General features: G+C 50.0%; 1 protein-coding gene across 2 annotated transcripts; it reads right to left on the bottom strand.

Moving 5' to 3' along the window:
- Positions 1-23,869, bottom strand: LOC134999589 (myb-related transcription factor, partner of profilin-like). Of its 2 annotated transcripts, none has more exons than XR_010201682.1 (4): positions 23,770-23,869; positions 1,631-1,690; positions 1,343-1,555; positions 1-728 (listed from the first exon to the last, which is right to left on the bottom strand). XR_010201682.1 is itself a non-coding variant. In XM_063951437.1 (4 exons), exons 1-4 carry the CDS (start codon positions 2,599-2,601, stop codon positions 49-51), a joined length of 1,281 nt encoding a protein of 426 aa, XP_063807507.1. In that variant the 5' UTR covers positions 2,602-2,612; the 3' UTR covers positions 1-48. The 2 variants fall into 2 exon arrangements, 1 of the variants encoding a protein (XP_063807507.1); XM_063951437.1 differs by lacking the exon at positions 23,770-23,869 and adding an exon at positions 2,274-2,612.
- Positions 23,870-25,038: the final 1,169 nt, after the last annotated feature.

Below are 25,038 nucleotides of genomic sequence, written 5' to 3'. Positions count from 1 at the left end.
TTGTGTGTTTGTCAAATACAAATTTTTATTTTGCCAATCACATTGGGGTTATTTTTTCCGCTTGTGTGTGCTGGGTGCTGAGCTTTGTGCTGGCTCACTGGCACGTGCTCTGGAGGAACGCCGAACAGGGGAGGTTACTGGCGTTTGGATAGGGGTCGTGGTCCCCGAGCTGGAGGTTACTTGGTGAGCTCCCATCAATGAAATATTGCTGCTCAAATTATTAAGGCTTGCAATCAGCTGAGTGTTGGTTGCAGTGTGGCTGGCTACAATCCTGGATAACGACTCATTCACCACTTGGTTGTGCTGAATGAGCTGAACGAGTGCCTGCTGATGGCGCTGTTGCTCATCTATGATGCGCGATAAATGAGCAAGCATTTGGCGGTTGTCAGCCCTTATTTGCTCCATTGAGGTTGCCATTCGCCCTACTTGTACAATCAGTCTGCCCGAGTTGCGACTAATACGCGGTAGATGATGGGGCAGACTGGCAAGGTGTTGTGTATGTGCGGTCAGGCTGGCATTGCTTTGGGCCTGTTGGCTTGTCCAACTGGCCCAAAAATCATCTGGTATTTGGCTTGGGGGCGGAGCTTGTGCCAGTTGTGGACTGATGGAGGCTTGGGGGATATCCTGCAGCTGTATTGGCTGGCTTGGGTCAACAGGTGTAAGTTGCAGTGTGATGGTTGCCTGTTGGTCTTGTCCCTGCTGGTCCACGTCGGCCATCAAGCTGGGCTCTGTATGGGGTGGCCAACATGCAATGTTTATTTGTAAATTTTTTGCAAGGCTACTTCTACACATTACTACATTCATAATACTCCATTTTTTAACTTTTTGGCGTTGATTTTATAAACTTATAATGTTTTTTATGCTCAAAAACATATATACCAACACAGGCGGCCACATAGACAGATTTGCATAATCCTCACCTAACTAACTCCCCTCCACAGCATTACACTGTTAGATTCCCTCCCCTGACCACGATATAGACTACTTACCTGGATAGTCCAGAGGAGCGGAGCAAGTAAGCCATCTACATACTGGACAGGGGAGATGTGTGAACACTATAATGTTGTGGATGCTGTTTTTTTTTTGGAATTTTATTGTTATTTTATTTAAATGTGCACGTGTGTGGGCCAAATTTTAAAAAAATTCTGATATTTATTAAAAATGATGTTGGCGAGAACATCCACTAAGACCTTATAAAAAATTTTTTTTTCACCTTTAGCAATTGAAGACGTAACATCACATTGCTTGTTCTGGAAAACATGTAATCTCAAAACCAACTAACAACATATTAACTGTACTGTGTATATTATTGCCTATGTGTTTAATTTCTGTTTTTACTCACCAGATAACTGAGGGGATCGGGGCTCATCACTCTGCGAACTCGCCAATAGTGCCAGTGGTGGCTGGGGTGACACTGCCGAAAGTCGTCGCCTGGGTGGGGATGATGGAGCCGCAGATTCCGAGCCAAGACGCCGTGTCTTACTTGGCCTCCTGGGTAAGTGGCCCAAGCCCTGTGATGGGCGCCTTACAGGAGGTCGGCTTCCAGAAGCAGAACCTATGTGAAAATATAAACATTAATATTTTGTACTTCTATGTGTTTGCAGAATATGTGACTACACTGAAGTCTTACCTGCAATCCCAGCCTCATCCTGACTTGTCTGAGGCCTGTCTGGCCGGCTGGTCTGTGGGACTGTTGAAAAAGTGTACCAAACATTATTACCATGCTTTGTGTAAAAAAAAACCCTGCAAAGCCTTATTGTACTGTAACCATCTATTAGGTATTGGATAAACAAATAATTTCTGATTAAGAGCTTCAAGCTTCATTATTTTGTGGTGTATATCCAAATGTACATGATGTTGCACACAATAAATCTGTTACATTTTAGAATTATGCCTCAGATATTGCAGAGATTGACTACTTGCAAATGTTTCACAAATTTAATGTTGAAATAATTGCACCGTTTTTCAGAAGTAAATAAATACAAAAATATTTTTAAAATAAGCAGACAACACAGATGTCCAAGCAATATCGTCAAAAAAAAAAATCTTTTTTTTTTAAAAATTAAAAAGCCATTGCACATGTTTTTGCGCAATATTAAATTTACCAAACAGCCAATGCAAGGTGAAAAAAGCACATTCTAAACACAAACACACCTTAAGGGTGCATAGGCCTGCAATATGTGAAACACAATTTATGCATCCTTTACCCTTTAAAAATGACATTTACAACATTTAGAGGACATTTAAATAAAAATATAACACATCAAACTTACCATCCTGCGTGGGTCGGTCCGAATCCCGGACATGAGTAGCAGACACCACTTCGGCAGGAATCAATGCCCGCACAGGCTCCTCCCAGTCCCGATAGGTGGCCCGGAAAGGGGGGCCACCTCCGGTTTTTCTTGCAGATTTGGCCTCTTTGGCCATCTTGGCCTTGACACGCCGCTTTATATCATAAAACCTCTTGCGGCACGTGTCCTCAGTCCGCCTCACCACACCCTCACTATTCACGGCAAGTATTACTTGCCCCCACAGGACAGACTTCCTGCGGGAGGACACCTTGCCAGCATCCTGACCAAACAATTGGCGATGGTGCTTCATCAGCTCACGCACCAAAGCCATGTTTTCAGCATAGCTGAACTTTATATTCCTGCCAGTCTTGGTAGTGGTGCGTGGCTGCGGAGCCACAACACCATCACTATCACTGGAAAATACAGCAACAGGCACCCCCTCCTCCTCCTCCTCACTAACCTCCTCCCTCTCACTACCCCCCTCCACCTCACTAACAGCCTCCACCTCACTACCAGCCTCCACCTCACTACCAGCCTCCACCTCACTAACCTCCGCCACCACACTGACCTCTGAGTCTGACATGACAAACAACAAAAAACACTGAAAAATCAAAACACAAAACACACTCCTCCACTACTCCTACTACTACACACCACACAGCCAACACACACGCTCACTCACTCACTCACTCACTCACTCAAACAATGACAAAAGACTGTAAAAAAAAAACAAGGACAAAAAAGTAGACAAACTGTGAAAAAACAATACTACAAATATGACAAGACTACTTACACACACAGTACAGCACTCAACAATCACCAAACTCCTCTCCAAATCCACCAAAAACTCCACCAAACTCACCAACTCCAAATACACCTTCCTCTCTCCTCTCCACTAGCTAAACCCACGAGGTGCGGTGTGTTTGGGGCGGTTTTATAGTAATATGCACAGACACTCCTCCTTCACGAATACAACCAATCACGGCCGCGTGACAAAAACGAAACTTAGGACTAAAAACGCGGCAGCAATTTCTAAATCACTGCCGTAACAGACATGTGACGCAGTCGTAAAAAAACCCATAAACGCGGCCGCGAAACAGCAAACGCGGCCGCAATCTACAGCAGAAAAGCACGAATGACATCGACATCGGAAGAAACGAAAAATACGAATACGACAGCTTAGTAAATTAGTCGTAATCAATTCAAAAAGTTGCAATTTTACACTGTCGATGTCATTCGTGATTGAACTTGGACATGATTCTGGAAATTACGAATCTTAGTAAATTTACCCCTCTGAACGCTATCTACCTGACAAGCGGAGGACCGGCCGGGTTGCGCTTGCGAACATTCTCACGTATGTACATTCTCTGTAGCCATTATTCTGTTTTAGATTTATCTTGTTAGCCTGTAGTGTATGATTTGTACTGTTTTACCTTTTGAAATAATCCACGGTGGCCTTAGAACCCTGTGGTTTCAACTACAAATCGGTGTTGTGTCCTCACTTTCCTGCAAGGGTTTTAAAAGCATATTTAACTGTATAAGGTTTATAAGCATTGATAAGGTGTACGCACTGCGGGTACTTTATACCGCCAGCGCTACTTAAGGTTTAAGGTATAACATCGTTGCAGTACTTTGCTGCTAAGGGTTTAAAGTGTAATCATATCATTACAATGTATCACTAACAAGGTTTAAAGGTTATCAATTGTGTGTGCGTGCGCTGTGCGTACTCTGTACACTCAGCGCGGCATGTGGATGCCAATTACGTACCACGTACGGGACTCTGTACGCAAATAGCGTACAAAGTGCGTAGCACATGTATTCAGTCTAGCGGCCATAGCGGCTCCACGGTAAAAGTGTATGTAGAGGTATAGCTTTACGGTTTAAGATAATATCGACATTATCAGTCGCTTGGCCTCAATTGCATCGGACGGAACAAATTATATTTTCAGATATCAGGTAGATTGTCTAGATAATTGTATAGTGTATGCCCCGCATTATTTTGAGACAATTTAAAACAACATTCCAATGTTTCCTATTTTTGGACCAAGGAACACATATATACTTTATAGCCATATACAGTATCCATAATAAGTAACAATCTTTTGCAGCACATTCGAATTGTAATAGAATTGTAGTTTTTTTGATGCAATTGTCTTATGGTGCCTATACACTTGTGCGATTGAGCGCGATGCGATATCACCCTTCAATTTCCCTTGAAGCTCCCCTTTTGTGCATTCGATGCGCATACAATCATGCGATTTATCGCATGCCCCTTGCGAACAGGGTGGAGTCCAGGAAGTGGTGTCCAGGAAGTGAGCTAAATACCTCACAGATCACACATCACTGTGTGTTAAATCGAATGTGGTAAAAACAGCATGTGAACGCACGTGCGATCCGATAAATATTAAGTGCAGCACATAATATCGTGAGATGCGAGATTCAACCAGCGTGCAGGCCCATAGCATCAGGGGACACATTCGACATGCATACAGTCCTGCGATTTATCGCACCGATGCGGTAGAAAACGAAGGATTGTACCAGATATCTCACAAGTGTATGGGCACCATAAGATCCACCCTGTTTTAAGTAAGACGTATGCACTGTACAACGGGGGTAATTCCGAGTTGATCACAGCAGGAACTTTGTTAGCAGTTGGGCAAAACCATGTGCACTGCAGGGGAGGCAGATATAACATGTGCAGAGAGAGTTTGATTTGGGTGGGGTGTGTTCAATCTGCAAACTAAATTGCAGTGTAAAAATAAAGCAGCCAGTATTTACCCTGCATATAAACAAAATAACCCACCCAAATCTAACTCTTTCTGCACATGTTATATCTGTCTCCCCTGCAGTGCACATGGTTTTGCCCAACTGCTAAAAAAATTCCTGCTGCGATCAACTTGGAATTACCCCCAACGTCTGTTACCCTATGTTTAAAATTATATTTGTAGTTGATACTTATTCAGATGAACCACATGAATCTGAGGAACGAGGTAAAAAAACTAAAAACATTTAAACAAAATAGAATTGCAATTTACAGTTCCAAGAGACCTCCCTCACCCCCTCCCCAGCCTCCATTAGAGAGGCCGACACAGAGTCCCGTTGAGTCCTGGGACTGGCTGGCTGGCTGATGTGCTGTAGTGATGGGTTTAGATTTTGCTCTGGTGCACAACCATGTAGGAAGTCACCCATGTACGTGGCTATGCCACATCATCAGATTCCCGACATGCGCAGTCCAATGATACCCAGTGGAACGGGAGATCAGGGAGGTTTTGCTAATTAGCCACAAAAGTTAATGTGGAAATTCCCTGATCGCAACTAGCAGGCTATTACATTTATGCCTATGTCTTTATTCACTAATTTAGATAGTATTGTCTCTGGCCATTATAGCCTTTGTCCAGCTACATGACTGATTAAATGAAATGACATCATAAAATAAGACCTACCTGTACACTTAGGTAGAACTGGCCCTGACCGGTTTGGTGCCCTAGACAAGATCTTAGATGGTGCCCCTTAAATTGTAGCCAAGCCAATGTGGTCATACTGCCGGGTGTACGCCCTGGAACAATGATGCTCTTGGATTATGCACATATGGTCCATGCCCAGGGTGCGCTCTTCTTTCATGGGGTTCTTTTATTAACCCCTTATGTTCATGAAAATCATATGGAATCATGTGCAAACAGCACCATCATCACACAATTATCAGGGTAACAAGGCTAGTGTAATATATCTATAATGATTACAGGGTGTCCAGAGACCACCCATAAGATGTCCCCAGGACTTTGTTACTTGAGCACTATTTGCAACTGACCACGACCTTTGCTTACCCCGATCCTGCTATCACTCTGTTTACATGTTGTTCCCTTTTCATCCCAGTTTCATGGTTTGACAAGAAGGTTGTAGACATAGGAAGCAGTCAGGATCCTGGCTGTCGGGATCCCAGCAGTCAGAATCCTGACACCATTCTGAAAGCCGACACCGGCATCCAGAATGGGTGCACCATCCCGGCACGCCGGAATCCCGACAGCCGGGATCCCAAACGAAGAGACACCACGGTGCTGGACAGGTAAGCCGTGGTGGTGGTGGGGGGGGGGGGGGGGGGGGCATCACAGCACTCCTGTTGGCATCACTGTGGTGGCGTGCCCAGCACTCTCCGAGATGCTGGGCTGCTCTCAGCACATTGCACGGCATCTTCTTACACTCTGCTGTGCTATACAGAACAGCAGTGACAGCGCTCTTCCACAGCCTTTCCCCCATACTTACCGACTTTGCGTTTCTCTCCTCCGGGAGAGAGAAGCCCGGTCAGTGCATAGTGGGTGCGGCTGGCGCATAAGTGGGCTGTTCGGGGGGCGTGCTCAGTGGCAAACGCAGGATTTATAGAGGAGGGTTTCCAAATGAAATCCACAATCTCCCAATATGTTGAACATGGAATACAGTATTAATATTTAACACAATAGAACCAGTACTGCACTTCCTATGCAAACATACTCCCACCTCGTGGTTAGGCTCCCGTCTCTTCTTCCTGGTAGTTACTCTCTGGTCCAGTGCACTGATTGAGAACTCAGAAACACACACATATCAAACTTGGTAGAAGAAGCTGCTACCACTGGGCATGTGCGGCAGTTCTGCTCTGTTCCTTAAACTGCATGATGTGGTGGCAGCTCTAGTAATCGTATTATATACCAATGCTATTGTTGTTATAATTTGAGCCACTTGGCAAGAGGAGGGGGGGTTTCTAGTCAACCAGAAACCCCCTCTGCGTTTGCCTATGGTGGTGGCATGATCACATCATTGTGGCGCTGTATAACATTTGGCAGTTCTATTATGAGCCGATTCAGCACGAATGGTGTCATCGGGTCCCCTAGAACCATCCACTTGTGATCTGTTGTGGGCGGCCGTGGGGTGGCGCGAGCAGCTGGAGAGGGATGCAGGAGACTTGCACGCCTTTCCGGGGGCCGGGAGCGCAACCAGATTTTTGAAGCCTCCCGGCCGTTACGTTATGGTGTAGGCGAGTATGCTTCCCCCCACAGGTGGGACAGAGGGAGAGTCCCATAAAAAACGGGCCTGTCCCACTGAAAGCGAGACAGTTGGGAGGTATGCATTACTGTAGGTACCCCCATCCTAAATCCCCAAGTGGAGAGATAAAGAATAAGTTAATGTAACAGACACATATAAAGTATATATCATTAAATATATCTAATCAAATTCACATGTATAAGGCATGTTTTTTGTAAATGTTATATGAAAGAAAACATGGAATTACAAAGACACATTTGATCAAATAAGTCGTTTGATTTTCTCCTGTGACAGATATTTCAAAATATCTTCAATGGGCCTGATAAAGAAAGTACATTTTACAAGAAACATTTTCCAGCAGGAGAGGGCGACAGAGAGCAGGTTGCTGCGGAAAGCACAATCAGGTCTGTCCATAGCCTCTGAAGTATTTGTCTGTACAATACAGAGTTTGGATGGTGGGGGTCATTCTGATCTGAACGCTCGCTGCAGTTCTTCGCAGCGCAGCGTTCAGTTCAGAACTGCGCACGAGCCGGCGGCGTAGTGCGCTGGTGCATGTCTGACAGCTGACGGCTGCCGTTGCCTAGCGATCGCCTATGCCTGATTGACAGGCAGAGGCAGTCGCTGGGCGGGAGGGGGCGTCACGGGGGCGTTTGGCTGCCATTTTGTGAGCGCGGTCCGGCCAACGCAAGCAAGGCCGGACTGTGCGGGGGGCGAGCCGCAGCGGCTGCGTGATGTCACACGCAGCCACTGCGAGCCGGGCAGCGAAGATTAACTCCCAGCCAGCACGCAAAAGCTGCGCTGGTCGGGAGCTACTCCTGAAGTACAAAAGCATCGCCTGACATGTGGGGCGGGTTAGCCCTGTGCTGGGCGTCCCCCCGCATGTCTGTTTTCCTGATCATAGCTGTGCTAAATTTAGCACAGCTACGATCAACTTGGATTGACCCCCGGTATCTGGTCTCTAGGTCGACAAGACTTATGTTAACAGTGTCTAGGTAGACCACTATTGGTCGACAGTAACTAGGTCGACAGGGTTTCTAGGTCGACAGGGATATCAGCAGCACTTAGCATCTTCCCCGCCTAAATCATGCTACAACAGTTAACTAAACATTCCACAATATTTGGCATCATATCACGAGACACAATGTTTTCCAGCTCTATAAATACCAGACATTACTTCCTCTCGGCTACAGTATATTTGTTATAGACATGTTCCCAGTGATTTGCGCAGCACCAACGTGAGACTCTAGAGAGGTAGGTATACTAAATGTGTGCAAGCTGTGTGGTGTGGACCCCACTGGACAAAGGCAGCATTCATTACAGATACACCACCGCCTCTTATATTCTCTACGTATCAGGGGCGTTTTAGGAGAGGAGGGGACCCGCGTGCAGCTTCCTCCTCTCCGGCAGCTAGTAGACACTGGCATAATGCCAGGGTCTACTGCACATGCGCAGGTCTCCGGGAACATGGCACCCGTACACTGTTTCTGGGAACATCTCCAGTGCGCATGTGCAAATCTCTCCTGGAGCCGGCACAATCTGTGGATGAGGAGCACATGTGCCCATCATCCATTTTCCACTGTTTCGCAATGCAAAGTAGCGGTGTTAGAGCGTCCTCCCCTGCCCGCGGGACACTGCAGCCTGCGGGTGGGACATCGGGACAACTGGGAGGTATGTGTGGGTCCCCTAGTGTGTGGGGGCCCCAGGGCGGCCATCCCTTCCTTAATCCAGCCATGCCTACAGATGTAGCCACGCTTAGCCAGCCTGCATTTTGCCATGTCTGTGGAAATTCAGCAAATGTGCCCGTGACTAGGACGCGCACGTGTGTCTAAGTACGCACACACATAGGAATACAAGGGCGGCGTACTAAGCCGCAGCTCGATGTACTAAGTCACACCTCGGTGTGGAGAGTGTGGCCGTGCAGCTGAGCCGCAGGCTGGATGAGCGTGGCTATATCTCTATCACTGTTTATAACTCAGCAATCAATCCTACCCCACAAGCTCGCTGCCTAGGTATCATCCTTGACTCTGAACGGTCCTTTGTCCCCTCATTCAGGGTAATAGGCCCGTGTAATAGCCTGCAGCTTGTAGGCATCGTTGTATTCACGAGGGGACTGTCTGATGTGGTTGGTTTTGCATTTTAAGTGATTGACCCGTTAAAACATCAGGTAGCCTTTAAGGGGGTCATTCCGAGTTGATCGCTCGCTATGAACTTTTTGCAGCGCTGCGATCAGGTTAAATCTCGGCAAAACTGCGCATGTGTATGCCCCACATTGCGCAGGCGCGTCGTACAGGTACAAAGAGGATCGGTGCTGGGTGATGGATTTAACAAAGAATCCATTCGCACAGCTGATCGCAAGGAGATTGACAGAAAGAGGGCGTTTATGGGTGTCAACTGACCATTTTCTGGGAGTGTTTGGGAAAACGCAGACGTGTCCGGGCGTTTGCAAGGCGGTTGTCTGACGTCAATTGCGGCACCAAAAAGACTGAAGTGATCGCAGCGGCTGAGTAAGTCCAGAGTTACTCATAAACGGCAAAAAACATTTTTGTGCCGTCGGCTGCAAAAGCGTTCGCACACTTGCAAAGCGAAAATACACTCCCCCATAGGCGGCGACTATCTGATCGCAGCACAGCAAAAAGTTGCTAGCAAGCGATCAACTCGGAATGACCGCCGAAATCCTGATAAATATATCTAACACACATATATAACAGAATACGACCATGTCTCACACAGGACACTGCAATAACTCTACTCCATGCTCTCAGTATTTCCCGCATTGATTATTGCAATAGTCTCCTTACTGCTCTTCCCCAATACAGACTCTCTCCACTACAATCCATTCTGAATGCAGCTGCGATGCTGATCTCCCTCGCCAACGTCATCCTCTGCTGCTCTGCCAGTCCCTCCATTGGTTACCTGTATGGTGGCCAATCTCAGGGATTTCGGGATTGGCCAGCCCCTTTGTTTTTTTCAACGCCGGGCAGCGTTGAGCATCCCCAGGAGGCTCAGATACTGCCCGGCTGCCCCTGCCCCCAACTGTGCACACTGCGCAGCCTGCTGCCCGCCGTCTGGACCTTACCACCTGTTCTGCCCCGCACCAAGAGGACCCACCCTCCCACCAATTTTGATGAGGGTGAGTTATGTGGGCTGGGGAGGGGGAAGGGGGGGAGATGCCTTGAACAGAAACCAATCCTGGGAATCCTGGGATTGATCATTTTTCAATCCCAATACCCAGGATTGAAAAAAAGGCCCGGGATTGGCCGCCCCAGTTGCCTGTATTCTTTCAATATAAAATACTTCTGCTTACACATAGGGCTATTAACAAAACCGCACCAACATACATCTCTTCGCTCACCTCTTAAATATCTCTGCGCCGCGCAAGATCTGCGCCTCTCATCCACACTCACTATCTGCTCCCATTCGCGGCTACAGGACATTTTTTAGGTTGCATCCACTATGTAGAAAAAAGACACACAAGAACAGGGCCAGGACAGGGCACTATGCCGCCCTGTGCTGGCGCTGTGACCTAAGCCCGTAACATCAAGACATCACGTCTAGGGGGGTGGGCCATCCGGCTCTAGGAAGAATCGCATTGACCGGTGCAGTTCCACAGGCTGCAGTGTGCCTTAGGACGACTCTGTAGCAATGCTACTGGAAGCGGCGCACTGCACCCAACATGCAGGGCAGTAGGGTAGCGAATGGCGGCTCCAGGGCTGATGCTGGAGAACAGCCCAAATTTCAAATAGGGGAGCCACACCAACTGCCAGTGAGTAAGTTTGGGATGACAGTTGGTGGCAGTTGGTGTGACTTTTCATTTTTGAACTTTGGACTGCGCTGCAGCCCCACCTCTGGAGCCGCCACTGATAGCAACAGTGCTGCCCCCAGGGCCCTTGACAACGGCACTGCTCTTGCCTTCCTGGTTACGGCCTTGCACGTTAAAGACCTGTACCACGTTAAATCACTGTAAAAAGGTTAATTACACATAAACACTTTTCTTTCCAATAGGAAGGAAATCCTGGTTTTCATGCCAGCACAAAATAAACAAAGTCCGACTGTGTCTAATCGTTTACATTCTCTATTTCATTCAGACCAAACCAGTTAAAAGACGGTATAAGAACGGTAACTCCTAATGTTCCAGATGCAGCTAATGTCTTAGGAAATGATTTCATACAAAAACTATTTTCAAACTGCGGTTTCTTTGGAAGCAGCAGTGACAGCGCTGTATGGTAATGAAGCAGGAGGCGGCGGTAACAGCGCTGTATGGTAATGAAGCAGGAGGCGGCAGTGATAGCGCTGTATGGTGATGAAGCAGGAGGCGGCAGTGATAGCGCTGTATGGTAATGAAGCAGGAGGCGGCAGTGATAGCGCTGTATGGTGATGAAGCAGGAGGCGGCGGTGACAGCGCTGTATGGTGATGAAGCAGGAGGCAGCAGTGATAGCGCTGTATGGTAATGAAGCAGGAGGCAGCAGTGATAGCGCTGTATTGTAATGAAGCAGGAGGCAGCAGTGATAGCGCTGTATGGTAATGAAGCAGGAGGCAGCAGTGATAGCGCTGTATGGTAATGAAGCAGGAGGCAGCAGTGATAGCGCTGTATGGTAATGAAGCAGGAGGCAGCAGTGATAGCGCTGTATGGTAATGAAGCAGGAGGCGGCAGTGATAGCGCTGTATGGTAATGAAGCAGGAGGCGGCAGTGATAGCGCTGTATGGTGATGAAGCAGGAGGCTGCAGTGATAGCGCTGTATAGTAATGAAGCAGGAGGCAGCAGTGATAGCGCTGTATGGTAATGAAGCAGGAGGCGGCAGTGATAGCGCTGTATGGTAATGAAGCAGGAGGCAGCAGTGATAGCGCTGTATGGTAATGAAGCAGGAGGCGGCAGTGATAGCGCTGTATGGTGATGAAGCAGGAGGCGGCGGTGACAGCGCTGTATGGTGATGAAGCAGGAGGCAGCAGTGATAGCGCTGTATGGTAATGAAGCAGGAGGCAGCAGTGATAGCGCTGTATTGTAATGAAGCAGGAGGCAGCAGTGATAGCGCTGTATGGTAATGAAGCAGGAGGCAGCAGTGATAGCGCTGTATGGTAATGAAGCAGGAGGCAGCAGTGATAGCGCTGTATGGTAATGAAGCAGGAGGCAGCAGTGATAGCGCTGTATGGTGATGAAGCAGGAGGCAGCAGTGATAGCGCTGTATGGTGATGAAGCAGGAGGCGGCAGTGATAGCGCTGTATGGTGATGAAGCAGGAGGCAGCAGTGATAGCGCTGTATGGTGATGAAGCAGGAGGCAGCAGTGATAGCGCTGTATGGTAATGAAGCAGGAGGCGGCAGTGATAGCGCTGTATGGTGATGAAGCAGGAGGCAGCAGTGATATCGCTGTATGGTAATGAAGCAGGAGGCAGCAGTGATAGCGCTGTATGGTGATGAAGCAGGAGGCAGCAGTGATAGCGCTGTATGGTAATGAAGCAGGAGGCAGCAGTGATAGCGCTGTATGGTAATGAAGCAGGAGGCGGCAGTGATAGCGCTGTATGGTAATGAAGCAGGAGGCGGCAGTGATAGCACTGTATGGTAATGAAGCAGGAGGCGGCAGTGATAGCGCTGTATGGTAATGAAGCAGGAGGCGGCAGTGATAGCGCTGTATGGTAATGAAGCAGGAGGCGGCAGTGATAGCACTGTATGGTAATGAAGCAGGAGGCGGCAGTGATAGCGCTGTATGGTAATGAAGCAGGAGGCAGCAGTGATAGCGCTGTATGGTAATGAAGCAGGAGGCGGCAGTGATAGCGCTGTATGGTAATGAAGCAGGAGGCGGCAGTGACAGCGCTGTATGATGATGAAGCAGGAGGCGGCAGTGATAGCGCTGTATGGTGATGAAGCAGGAGGCGGCAGTGATAGCGCTGTATGGTGATGAAGCAGGAGGCGGCAGTGATAGCGCTGTATGGTAATGAAGCAGGAGGCGGCAGTGATAGCGCTGTATGGTAATAAAGCAGGAGGCGGCGGTGATAGCGCTGTATGGTGATGAAGCAGGAAGCGGAAGTGATAGCGCTGTATGGTAATGAAGTAGGAGGCGGCGGTGACAGCGCTGTATGGTAATGAAGCAGGAGGCAGCAGTGATAGCGCTGTATGGTAATGAAGCAGGAGGCAGCAGTGATAGCGCTGTATGGTAATGAAGCAGGAGGCGGCAGTGATAGCGCTGTATGGTAATGAAGCAGGAGGCGGCAGTGATAGCGCTGTATGGTAATGAAGCAGGAGGCGGCAGTGATAGCGCTGTATGGTAATGAAGCAGGAGGCGGCAGTGATAGCGCTGTATGGTGATGAAGCAGGAGGCAGCAGTGATAGCGCTGTATAGTGATGAAGCAGGAGGCAGCAGTGATAGCGCTGTATGGTGATGAAGCAGGAGGCGGCAGTGATAGCGCTGTATGGTGATGAAGCAGGAGGCGGCAGTGATAGCGCTGTATGGTAATGAAGCAGGAGGCGGCAGTGATAGCGCTGTATAGTAATGAAGCAGGAGGCGGCAGTGATAGCGCTGTATAGTAATGAAGCAGGAGGCGGCAGTGATAGCGCTGTATGGTAATGAAGCAGGAGGTGGCAGTGATAGCGCTGTATGGTGATGAAGCAGGAGGCGGCAGTGATAGCGCTGTATGGTGATGAAGCAGGAGGCAGCAGTGATAGCGCTGTATGGTAATGAAGCAGGAGGCGGCAGTGATAGCGCTGTATGGTAATGAAGCAGGAGGCGGCAGTGACAGTGCTGTATGGTGATGAAGCAGGAGGCAGCAGTGATAGCGCTGTATGGTGATGAAGCAGGAGGCAGCAGTGATAGCGCTGTATGGTGATGAAGCAGGAGGCAGCAGTGATAGCGCTGTATGGTGATGAAGCAGGAGGCAGCAGTGATAGCGCTGTATGGTAATGAAGCAGGAGGCAGCAGTGATAGCGCTGTATGGTAATGAAGCAGGAGGCGGCAGTGATAGCGCTGTATGGTAATGAAGCAGGAGGCGGCAGTGATAGCGCTGTATGGTAATGAAGCAGGAGGCGGCAGTGATAGCGCTGTATGGTAATGAAGCAGGAGGCGGCAGTGATAGCGCTGTATGGTAATGAAGCAGGAGGCGGCAGTGATAGCGCTGTATGGTAATGAAGCAGGAGGCGGCAGTGATAGCGCTGTATGGTGATGAAGCAGGAGGCTGCAGTGATAGCGCTGTATAGTAATGAAGCAGGAGGCAGCAGTGATAGCGCTGTATGGTAATGAAGCAGGAGGCGGCAGTGATAGCGCTGTATGGTAATGAAGCAGGAGGCAGCAGTGATAGCGCTGTATGGTAATGAACCAGGAGGCGGCAGTGATAGCGCTGTATGGTGATGAAGCAGGAGGCGGCGGTGACAGCGCTGTATGGTGATGAAGCAGGAGGCAGCAGTGATAGCGCTGTATGGTAATGAAGCAGGAGGCAGCAGTGATAGCGCTGTATTGTAATGAAGCAGGAGGCAGCAGTGATAGCGCTGTATGGTAATGAAGCAGGAGGCAGCAGTGATAGCGCTGTATGGTAATGAAGCAGGAGGCAGCAGTGATAGCGCTGTATGGTAATGAAGCAGGAGGCAGCAGTGATAGCGCTGTATGGTGATGAAGCAGGAGGCAGCAGTGATAGCGCTGTATGGTGATGAAGCAGGAGGCGGCAGTGATAGCGCTGTATGGTGATGAAGCAGGAGGCAGCAGTGATAGCGCTGTATGGTGATGAAGCAGGAGGCAGCAGTGATAGCGCTGTATGGTAATGAAGCAGGAGGCGGCAGTGATAGCGCTGTATGGTGATGAAGCAGGAGGCAGCAGTGATAGCGCTGTATGGTAATGAAGCAGGAGGCAGCAGTGATAGCGCTGTATGGTGATGAAGCAGGAGGCAGCAGTGATAGCGCTGTATGGTAATGAAGCAGGAGGCAGCAGTGATAGCGCTGTATGGTAATGAAGCAGGAGGCGGCAGTGCTAGCGCTGTATGGTAATGAAGCAGGAGGCGGCAGTGATAGCACTGTATGGTAATGAAGCAGGAGGCGGCAGTGATAGCGCTGTATGGTAATGAAGCAGGAGGCGGCAGTGATAGCGCTGTATGGTAATGAAGCAGGAGGCGGCAGTGATAGCACTGTATGGTAATGAAGCAGGAGGCGGCAGTGATAGCGCTGTATGGTAATGAAGCAGGAGGCAGCAGTGATAGCGCTGTATGGTAATGAAGCAGGAGGCGGCAGTGATAGCGCTGTATGGTAATGAAGCAGGAGGCGGCAGTGACAGCGCTGTATGATGATGAAGCAGGAGGCGGCAGTGATAGCGCTGTATGGTGATGAAGCAGGAGGCGGCAGTGATAGCGCTGTATGGTGATGAAGCAGGAGGCGGCAGTGATAGCGCTGTATGGTAATGAAGCAGGAGGCGGCAGTGATAGCGCTGTATGGTAATAAAGCAGGAGGCGGCGGTGATAGCGCTGTATGGTGATGAAGCAGGAAGCGGAAGTGATAGCGCTGTATGGTAATGAAGTAGGAGGCGGCGGTGACAGCGCTGTATGGTAATGAAGCAGGAGGCAGCAGTGATAGCGCTGTATGGTAATGAAGCAGGAGGCAGCAGTGATAGCGCTGTATGGTAATGAAGCAGGAGGCGGCAGTGATAGCGCTGTATGGTAATGAAGCAGGAGGCGGCAGTGATAGCGCTGTATGGTAATGAAGCAGGAGGCGGCAGTGATAGCGCTGTATGGTAATGAAGCAGGAGGCGGCAGTGATAGCGCTGTATGGTGATGAAGCAGGAGGCTGCAGTGATAGCGCTGTATAGTAATGAAGCAGGAGGCAGCAGTGATAGCGCTGTATGGTGATGAAGCAGGAGGCGGCAGTGATAGCGCTGTATGGTGATGAAGCAGGAGGCGGCAGTGATAGCGCTGTATGGTAATGAAGCAGGAGGCGGCAGTGATAGCGCTGTATAGTAATGAAGCAGGAGGCGGCAGTGATAGCGCTGTATAGTAATGAAGCAGGAGGCGGCAGTGATAGCGCTGTATGGTAATGAAGCAGGAGGTGGCAGTGATAGCGCTGTATGGTGATGAAGCAGGAGGCGGCAGTGATAGCGCTGTATGGTAATGAAGCAGGAGGCAGCAGTGATAGCGCTGTATGGTAATGAAGCAGGAGGCGGCAGTGACAGCGCTGTATGGTAATGAAGCAGGAGGCGGCAGTGACAGTGCTGTATGGTGATGAAGCAGGAGGCAGCAGTGATAGCGCTGTATGGTGATGAAGCAGGAGGCAGCAGTGATAGCGCTGTATGGTAATGAAGCAGGAGGCAGCAGTGATAGCGCTGTATGGTAATGAAGCAGGAGGCAGCAGTGATAGCGCTGTATGGTGATGAAGCAGGAGGCAGCAGTGATAGCGCTGTATGGTGATGAAGCAGGAGGCAGCAGTGATAGCGCTGTATGGTGATGAAGCAGGAGGCAGCAGTGATAGCGCTGTATGGTAATGAAGCAGGAGGCAGCAGTGATAGCGCTGTATGGTAATGAAGCAGGAGGCAGCAGTGATAGCGCTGTATGGTGATGAAGCAGGAGGCAGCAGTGATAGCGCTGTATGGTGAAGCAGGAGGCAGCAGTGATAGCGCTGTATGGTAATGAAGCAGGAGGCGGCAGTGATAGCGCTGTATGGTAATAAAGCAGGAGGCGGCAGTGATAGCGCTGTATGGTAATGAAGCAGGAGGCGGCAGTGACAGCGCTGTATGGTAATGAAGCAGGAGGCGGCAGTGACAGCGCTGTATGGTAATGAAGCAGGAGGCGGCAGTGACAGCGCTGTATGGTAATGAAGCAGGAGGCGGCAGTGATAGCGCTGTATGGTAATGAAGCAGGAGGCGGCAGTGATAGCGCTGTATGGTGATGAAGCAGGAGGCGGCAGTGATAGCGCTGTATGGTAATGTAGCAGGAGTCGGCAGTGATAGCGCTGTATGGTAATGTAGCAGGAGGTGGCAGTGACAGCGCTGTATGGTAATGAAGCAGGAGGCGGCAGTGACAGCGCTGTATGGTAATGAAGCAGGAGGCAGCAGTGATAGCGCTGTATGGTAATGAAGCAGGAGGCGGCAGTGATAGCGCTGTATGGTGATGAAGCAGGAGGCGGCAGTGATAGCGCTGTATGGTAATGAAGCAGGAGGCGGCAGTGATAGCGCTGTATGGTAATGAAGCAGGAGGCAGCAGTGATAGCGCTGTATAGTAATGAAGCAGGAGGCAGCAGTGATAGCGCTGTATGGTGATGAAGCAGGAGGCGGCAGTGACAGCGCTGTATGGTAATAAAGCAGGAGGCGGCAGTGATAGCGCTGTATGGTAATGAAGCAGGAGGCGGCAGTGATAGCGCTGTATGGTAATGAAGCAGGAGGTGGCAGTGATAGCGCTGTATAGTAATGAAGCAGGAGGCGGCAGTGATAGCGCTGTATGGTAATGTAGCAGGAGGCAGCAGTGATAGCGCTGTATGGTAATGAAGCAGGAGGCGGCAGTGATAGCGCTGTATGGTAATGAAGCAGGAGGCGGCAATGATAGCGCTGTATAGTAATGAAGCAGGAGGCGGCAGTGATAGCGCTGTATGATAATAAAGCAGGAGGCGGCAGTGATAGCGCTGTATGGTAATGAAGCAGGAGGCGGCAGTGATAGCGCTGTATGGTGATGAAGCAGGAGGCAGCAGTGATAGCGCTGTATGGTGATGAAGCAGGAGGCAGCAGTGATAGCGCTGTATGGTAATGAAGCAGGAGGCGGCAGTGATAGCGCTGTATGGTAATGAAGCAGGAGGTGGCAGTGATAGCGCTGTATGGTAATGAAGCAGGAGGCGGCAGTGATAGCGCTGTATGGTGATGAAGCAGGAGGCGGCAGTGATAGCGCTGTATGGTAATGAAGCAGGAGGCGGCAGTGATAGCGCTGTATGGTAATGAAGCAGGAGGTGGCAGTGATAGCGCTGTATGGTAATGAAGCAGGAGGCGGCAGTGATAGCGCTGTATGGTGATGAAGCAGGAGGCAGCAGTGATAGCGCTGTATGGTGATGAAGCAGGAGGCAGCAGTGATAGCGCTGTATGGTAATGAAGCAGGAGGCGGCAGTGATAGCGCTGTATGGTGATGAAGCAGGAGGCGGCAATGATAGCGCTGTATGGTGATGAAGCAGGAGGCGGCAGTGATAGCGCTGTATGAGGCAGCAGTGATAGCGCTGTATAGTAATGAAGCAGGAGGCAACAGTGATAGCGCTGTATAGTAATGAAGCAGGAGGCGGCAGTGATAGCGCTGTATGGTGATGAAGCAGGAGGCGGCAGTGATAGCGCTGTATGAGGCAGCAGTGATAGCGCTGTATAGTAATGAAGCAGGAGGCAGCAGTGATAGCGCTGTATAGTAATGAAGCAGGAGGCGGCAGTGATAGCGCTGTATGGTAATGAAGCAGGAGGCGGCAGTGATAGCGCTGTATGGTGATGAAGCAGGAGGCGGCAGTGATAGCGCTGTATGGTAATGAAGCAGGAGGCGGCAGTGATAGCGCTGTATAGTAATGAAGCAGGAGGCAGCAGTGATAGCGCTGTATGGTGATGAAGCAGGAGGCAGCAGTGATAGCACTGTATGGTAATGAAGCAGGAGGCGGCAATGATAGCGCTGTATAGTAATGAAGCAGGAGGCGGCAGTGATAGTGCTGTATGGTAATGAAGCAGGAGGCGGCAATGATAGCGCTGTATAGTAATGAAGCAGGAGGCAGCAGTGATAGCGCTGTATGGTAATGAAGCAGGAGGCGGCAGTGATAGCGCTGTATGGTAATGAAGCAGGAGGCAGCAGTGATAGCGCTGTATGGTAATGAAGCAGGAGGCAGCAGTGATAGCGCTGTATGGTGATGAAGCAGGAGGCAGCAGTGATAGCGCTGTATGGTAATGAAGCAGGAGGCTGCAGTGATAGCGCTGTATGGTGATGAAGCAGGAGGCAGCAGTGATAGCGCTGTATGGTAATGAAGCAGGAGGCTGCAGTGATAGCGCTGTATGGTGATGAAGCAGGAGGCGGCAGTGATAGCGCTGTATGGTGATGAAGCAGGAGGCGGCAGTGATAGCGCTGTATAGTAATGAAGCAGGAGGCAGCAGTGATAGCGCTGTATAGTAATGAAGCAGGAGGCTGCAGTGATAGCGCTGTATAGTAATGAAGCAGGAGGCGGCAGTGATAGCGCTGTATGGTGATGAAGCAGGAGGCGGCAGTGATAGCGCTGTATGGTGATGAAGCAGGAGGCGGCAGTGATAGCGCTGTATGGTGATGAAGCAGGAGGCAGCAGTGATAGCGCTGTATGGTGATGAAGCAGGAGGCGGCAGTGATAGCGCTGTATGGTGATGAAGCAGGAGGCGGCAGTGATAGCGCTGTATGGTGATGAAGCAGGAGGCTGCAGTGATAGCGCTGTATAGTGATGAAGCAGGAGGCAGCAGTGATAGCGCTGTATGGTAATGAAGCAGGAGGCAGCAGTGATAGCGCTGTATGGTAATGAAGCAGGAGGCGGCAGTGATAGCGCTGTATGGTAATGAAGCCGGAGGCGGCAGTGATAGCGCTGTATGGTAATGAAGCAGGAGGCGGCAGTGATAGCGCTGTATGGTAATGAAGCAGGAGGCGGCAGTGATAGCGCTGTATGGTAATGAAGCAGGAGGCTCCAGTGATAGCGCTGTATAGTAATGAAGCAGGAGGCAGCAGTGATAGCGCTGTATGGTAATGAAGCAGGAGGCGGCAGTGATAGCGCTGTATGGTAATGAAGCAGGAGGCGGCAGTGATAGCGCTGTATGGTGATTAAGCAGGAGGCGGCAGTGATAGCGCTGTATGGTAATGAAGCAGGAGGCGGCAGTGATAGCGCTGTATGGTAATGAAGCAGGAGGCAGCAGTGATAGCGCTGTATGGTAATGAAGCAGGAGGCAGCAGTGATAGCGCTGTATGGTAATGAAGCAGGAGGCAGCAGTGATAGCACTGTATGGTAATGAAGCAGGAGGCAGCAGTGATAGCGCTGTATGGTAATGAAGCAGGAGGCGGCAGTGATAGCGCTGTATGGTAATGAAGCAGGAGGCGGCAGTGATAGCGCTGTATGGTGATGAAGCAGGAGGCGGCAGTGATAGCGCTGTATGGTAATGAAGCAGGAGGCGGCAGTGATAGCGCTGTATGGTGATGAAGCAGGAGGCAGCAGTGATAGCGCTGTATGGTGATGAAGCAGGAGGCGGCAGTGATAGCGCTGTATGGTGATGAAGCAGGAGGCGGCAGTGATAGCACTGTATGGTAATGAAGCAGGAGGCGGCAGTGATAGCACTGTATGGTGATGAAGCAGGAGGCAGCAGTGATAGCGCTGTATGGTAATGAAGCAGGAGGCGGCAGTGATAGCGCTGTATGGTAATGAAGCAGGAGGCGGCAGTGATAGCGCTGTATGGTAATGAAGCAGGAGGCGGCAGTGATAGCGCTGTATGGTAATGAAGCAGGAGGCGGCAGTGATAGCGCTGTATGGTAATGAAGCAGGAGGCGGCAGTGATAGCGCTGTATGGTAATGAAGCAGGAGGCAGCAGTGATAGCACTGTATGGTAATGAAGCAGGAGGCGGCAGTGATAGCGCTGTATGGTAATGAAGCAGGAGGCGGCAGTGATAGCGCTGTATGGTAATGAAGCAGGAGGCGGCAGTGATAGCGCTGTATAGTAATGAAGCAGGAGGCAGCAGTGATAGCGCTGTATGGTGATGAAGCAGGAGGCAGCAGTGATAGCGCTGTATGGTAATGAAGCAGGAGGCGGCAGTGATAGCGCTGTATGGTAATGAAGCAGGAGGCGGCAGTGATAGCGCTGTATGGTAATGAAGCAGGAGGCGGCGGTGATAGCGCTGTATGGTGATGAAGCAGGAGGCGGCAGTGATAGCGCTGTATGGTAATGAAGCAGGAGGCGGCAGTGATAGCGCTGTATGGTAATGAAGCAGGAGGCGGCAGTGATAGCGCTGTATGGTAATGAAGCAGGAGGCAGCAGTGATAGCGCTGTATGGTAATGAAGCAGGAGGCAGCAGTGATAGCGCTGTATGGTAATGAAGAAGGAGGCGGCAGTGATAGCGCTGTATGGTAATGAAGCAGGAGGCGGCAGTGATAGCGCTGTATGGTAATGAAGAAGGAGGCGGCAGTGATAGCGCTGTATGGTGATGAAGCAGGAGGCGGCAGTGATAGCGCTGTATGGTGATGAAGCAGGAGGCAGCAGTGATAGCGCTGTATGGTGATGAAGCAGGAGGCGGCAGTGATAGCGCTGTATGGTAATGAAGCAGGAGGCGGCAGTGATAGCGCTGTATGGTAATGAAGCAGGAGGCGGCAGTGATAGCACTGTATGGTAATGAAGCAGGAGGCGGCGGTGACAGCGCTGTATAGTAATGAAGCAGGAGGCGGCGGTGACAGCGCTGTATAGTAATGAAGCAGGAGGCAGCAGTGATAGCGCTGTATGGTAATGAAGCAGGAGGCGGCAGTGATAGCGCTGTATGGTGATGAAGCAGGAGGCGGCAGTGATAGCGCTGTATGGTAATGAAGCAGGAGGCGGCAGTGATAGCGCTGTATGGTAATGAAGCAGGAGGCAGCAGTGATAGCGCTGTATGGTGATGAAGCAGGAGGCGGCGGTGATAGCGCTGTATGGTGATGAAGCAGGAGGCGGCGGTGATAGCGCTGTATGGTAATGAAGCAGGAGGCGGCGGTGATAGCGCTGTATGGTGATGAAGCAGGAGGCGGCAGTGATAGCGCTGTATGGTAATGAAGCAGGAGGCAGCAGTGATGGCGCTGTATGGTAATGAAGCAGGAGGCGGCAGTGATAGCGCTGTATGGTGATGAAGCAGGAGGCGGCAGTGACAGCGCTGTATGGTAATGAAGCAGGAGGCGGCAGTGATAGCGCTGTATGATGATGAAGCAGGAGGCGGCAGTGATAGCGCTGTATGGTGATGAAGCGGGAGGCAGCAGTGATAGCGCTGTATAGTAATGAAGCAGGAGGCAGCAGTGATAGCGCTGTATAGTAATGAAGCAGGAGGCGGCAGTGATAGCGCTGTATGGTAATGAAGCAGAAGGCGGCAGTGACAGCGCTGTATGGTGATGAAGCAGGAGGCGGCAGTGATAGCGCTGTATGGTAATGAAGCAGGAGGCGGCAGTGATAGCGCTGTATGGTAATGAAGCAGGAGGCGGCAGTGATAGCGCTGTATGGTAATGAAGCAGGAGGCGGCAGTGATAGCGCTGTATGGTAATGAAGCAGGAGGCGGCAGTGATAGCGCTGTATGGTAATGAAGCAGGAGGCGGCAGTGATAGCGCTGTATGGTAATGAAGCAGGAGGCGGCAGTGATAGCGCTGTATAGTAATGAAGCAGGAGGCGGCAGTGATAGCGCTGTATGGTAATGAAGCAGGAGGCGGCAGTGATAGCGCTGTATGGTAATGAAGCAGGAGGCGGCAGTGATAGCGCTGTATAGTAATGAAGCAGGAGGCAGCAGTGATAGCGCTGTATAGTAATGAAGCAGGAGGCAGCAGTGATAGCGCTGTATGGTAATGAAGCAGTGACAGCGCTGTATAGTAATGAAGCAGGAGGCAGCAGTGATAGCGCTGTATAGTAATGAAGCAGGAGGCAGCAGTGATAGCGCTGTATGGTAATGAAGCAGTGACAGCGCTGTATGGTAATGAAGCAGGAGGCGGCAGTGATAGCGCTGTATGGTAATGAAGCAGGAGGCGGCAGTGATAGCGCTGTATGGTAATGAAGCAGGAGGCGGCAGTGATAGCGCTGTATGGTAATGAAGCAGGAGGCAGCAGTGATAGCGCTGTATGGTAATGAAGCAGGAGGCGGCAGTGATAGCGCTGTATGGTGATGAAGCAGGGGGCGTCTATTACAAGTAGACGCCTCCTGCTGCAGTAGCGATCAAACCTGCGTTATGGGCATCGGATCACTCACTCACCATCAGACGGCTTATGTTACCCATGGAGACAGGTATGGCACCCATTGCAGAGGACAGGAAATCTCCATCCAATGACAGAGATACCTGGCCTCTTCCCTCCCCCTAAAAGGTGGCGACACGCCTTCAATTTGGGAGACAGAGGCCATCATGCCTCCCCTCCCCCTGCCCCCCAATCGGCAGCAGACTGTCAATTCCTAACAGTCTGCTGCTGTCCTGCTTCCTACCTTGCAGGACCCGTTTGCATATGCACAGAATGGGTCCTGCACATACGCAGAGTACTGAACTGAATGACCCTGATTTTTTTTCTGCCATCTTAAGAAGCTTCTTAGGGGGCTATTCATTTTGCCACAGGTTGATCGCAGGTCTGTATTTGGACAGCTCCGGGCATTTTACCCTGGAGTGCAGACCGCATGAATAAATCCGTGGCTCATTGAATCTGCCCCTATGGATAACTGCTTCGCTTAAATAAATAATTACCATATTCAAAACATTAGTATGGTTTTAGCAGTACAAACAAATTTGTTTAGGGGGTATTTTGGAACCATTATGCTAGACTGAAACCCCAATTCCTTTCGTACTTACCTTGCTGCAGTCACATTTATCAGCTGGTAATGATTGCATCGCCCCACTTTCCATTGACTGGAAGGCAGCTTAGTAGTGCAGCCCCCAGAAGACAGGTGTTATCTGCCAATCAATACCGTGTTAAGCCTGGATGGGTCCTCTTTCATGGTGTCAGGGAATGTCAGTCCTAAGTGCTTATCTTATAGTCAGCTGTAGAACACTTCAGCTGCGCCGTCTCTCCCACCCACAATTACTGAATAAAGTAAGTGCTTGCAATTCCGAAAAGAAATGACTGCATGTAGCCCAGATGTATTGTCCTATACAACACCCAGTAGCCGCAGGTTAGCCGGCAGATAATATACAGGAACAGCACAGATATATTTTATATGCAATAACTGCAGCCAGAGTTTTCCTGTTATGGGGATTTAACATTAACCCCTAAAATGTTATTATCTAAAACCTTATAGTTTAATGTTGTAATAAAGTCTGTGCTATTAACAGATGATGATGATTATTATTATTATTATACGTTAAATAATGTATAAGAACATTATACTGTATATAATATTATGGGAGAATTATTGTTCAAAGCACTGGATTTTCACCCCCAAAAAGTCTCTATTTTCAGAGGCCAAAAAAGTGTCACCTATTAAAAAGGGGACATAGCCCATCAGGAATGTGGTGAGATATATATTAGTTCCTAAAACAGTGGTACTCCCTGTGTGGCCCTTCTGAATTTTAGGCTTCAAAACCAACTCTTAGTACATCGTCACCTAGCCCTTAGCTTCATGGCTTAATCCAACCACCGCACAGGCCATCGATGGTTAGTAAATGGATGTTCACTGATGGTGAACATCGGGTGCAGAGGTCCAACGTTGGATGGTCTGTGAGTGTGTAATTCTGGGTCATTGATGGTTCAACCATCCAATAGCATATATATAATGGGTGCAGGTTGGGCAGTGCTCACAGGCCCACACTGAAAGTCAGTCCAGAGCCTTGATGCTGTGAATCACAGTGAATCACTTCATTGTGGGGGTGAACAGGTTCGGACTGCCCATCTAGCATTCTGTGACTGGGGCTGGCCGTGCAGATCAACCTCCTGGCACTCCGCTCGGCTGCCCGGCTCACATAGACAGGGGCTGGCCAAACAGATCCACCTTCCTGCGCTCTGCTTGGCCACCTGGCATAGAGAGACGGGGGCAGGCTGCAAGACCAGGCCCGTGACTCGCGACACACTTCCGTGATCACACACTCTTTCTGTGTGTGGTTGCACAATAAAATGCCAGGGCC

Source organism: Pseudophryne corroboree, chromosome 2, assembly GCF_028390025.1.
Source record: "Pseudophryne corroboree isolate aPseCor3 chromosome 2, aPseCor3.hap2, whole genome shotgun sequence".
Classification (NCBI taxonomy): Eukaryota; Metazoa; Chordata; class Amphibia; order Anura; family Myobatrachidae; genus Pseudophryne; species Pseudophryne corroboree.
Note: the sequence above shows the minus strand (reverse complement) of the source record. Positions and strands in the feature narration are given on the sequence as shown.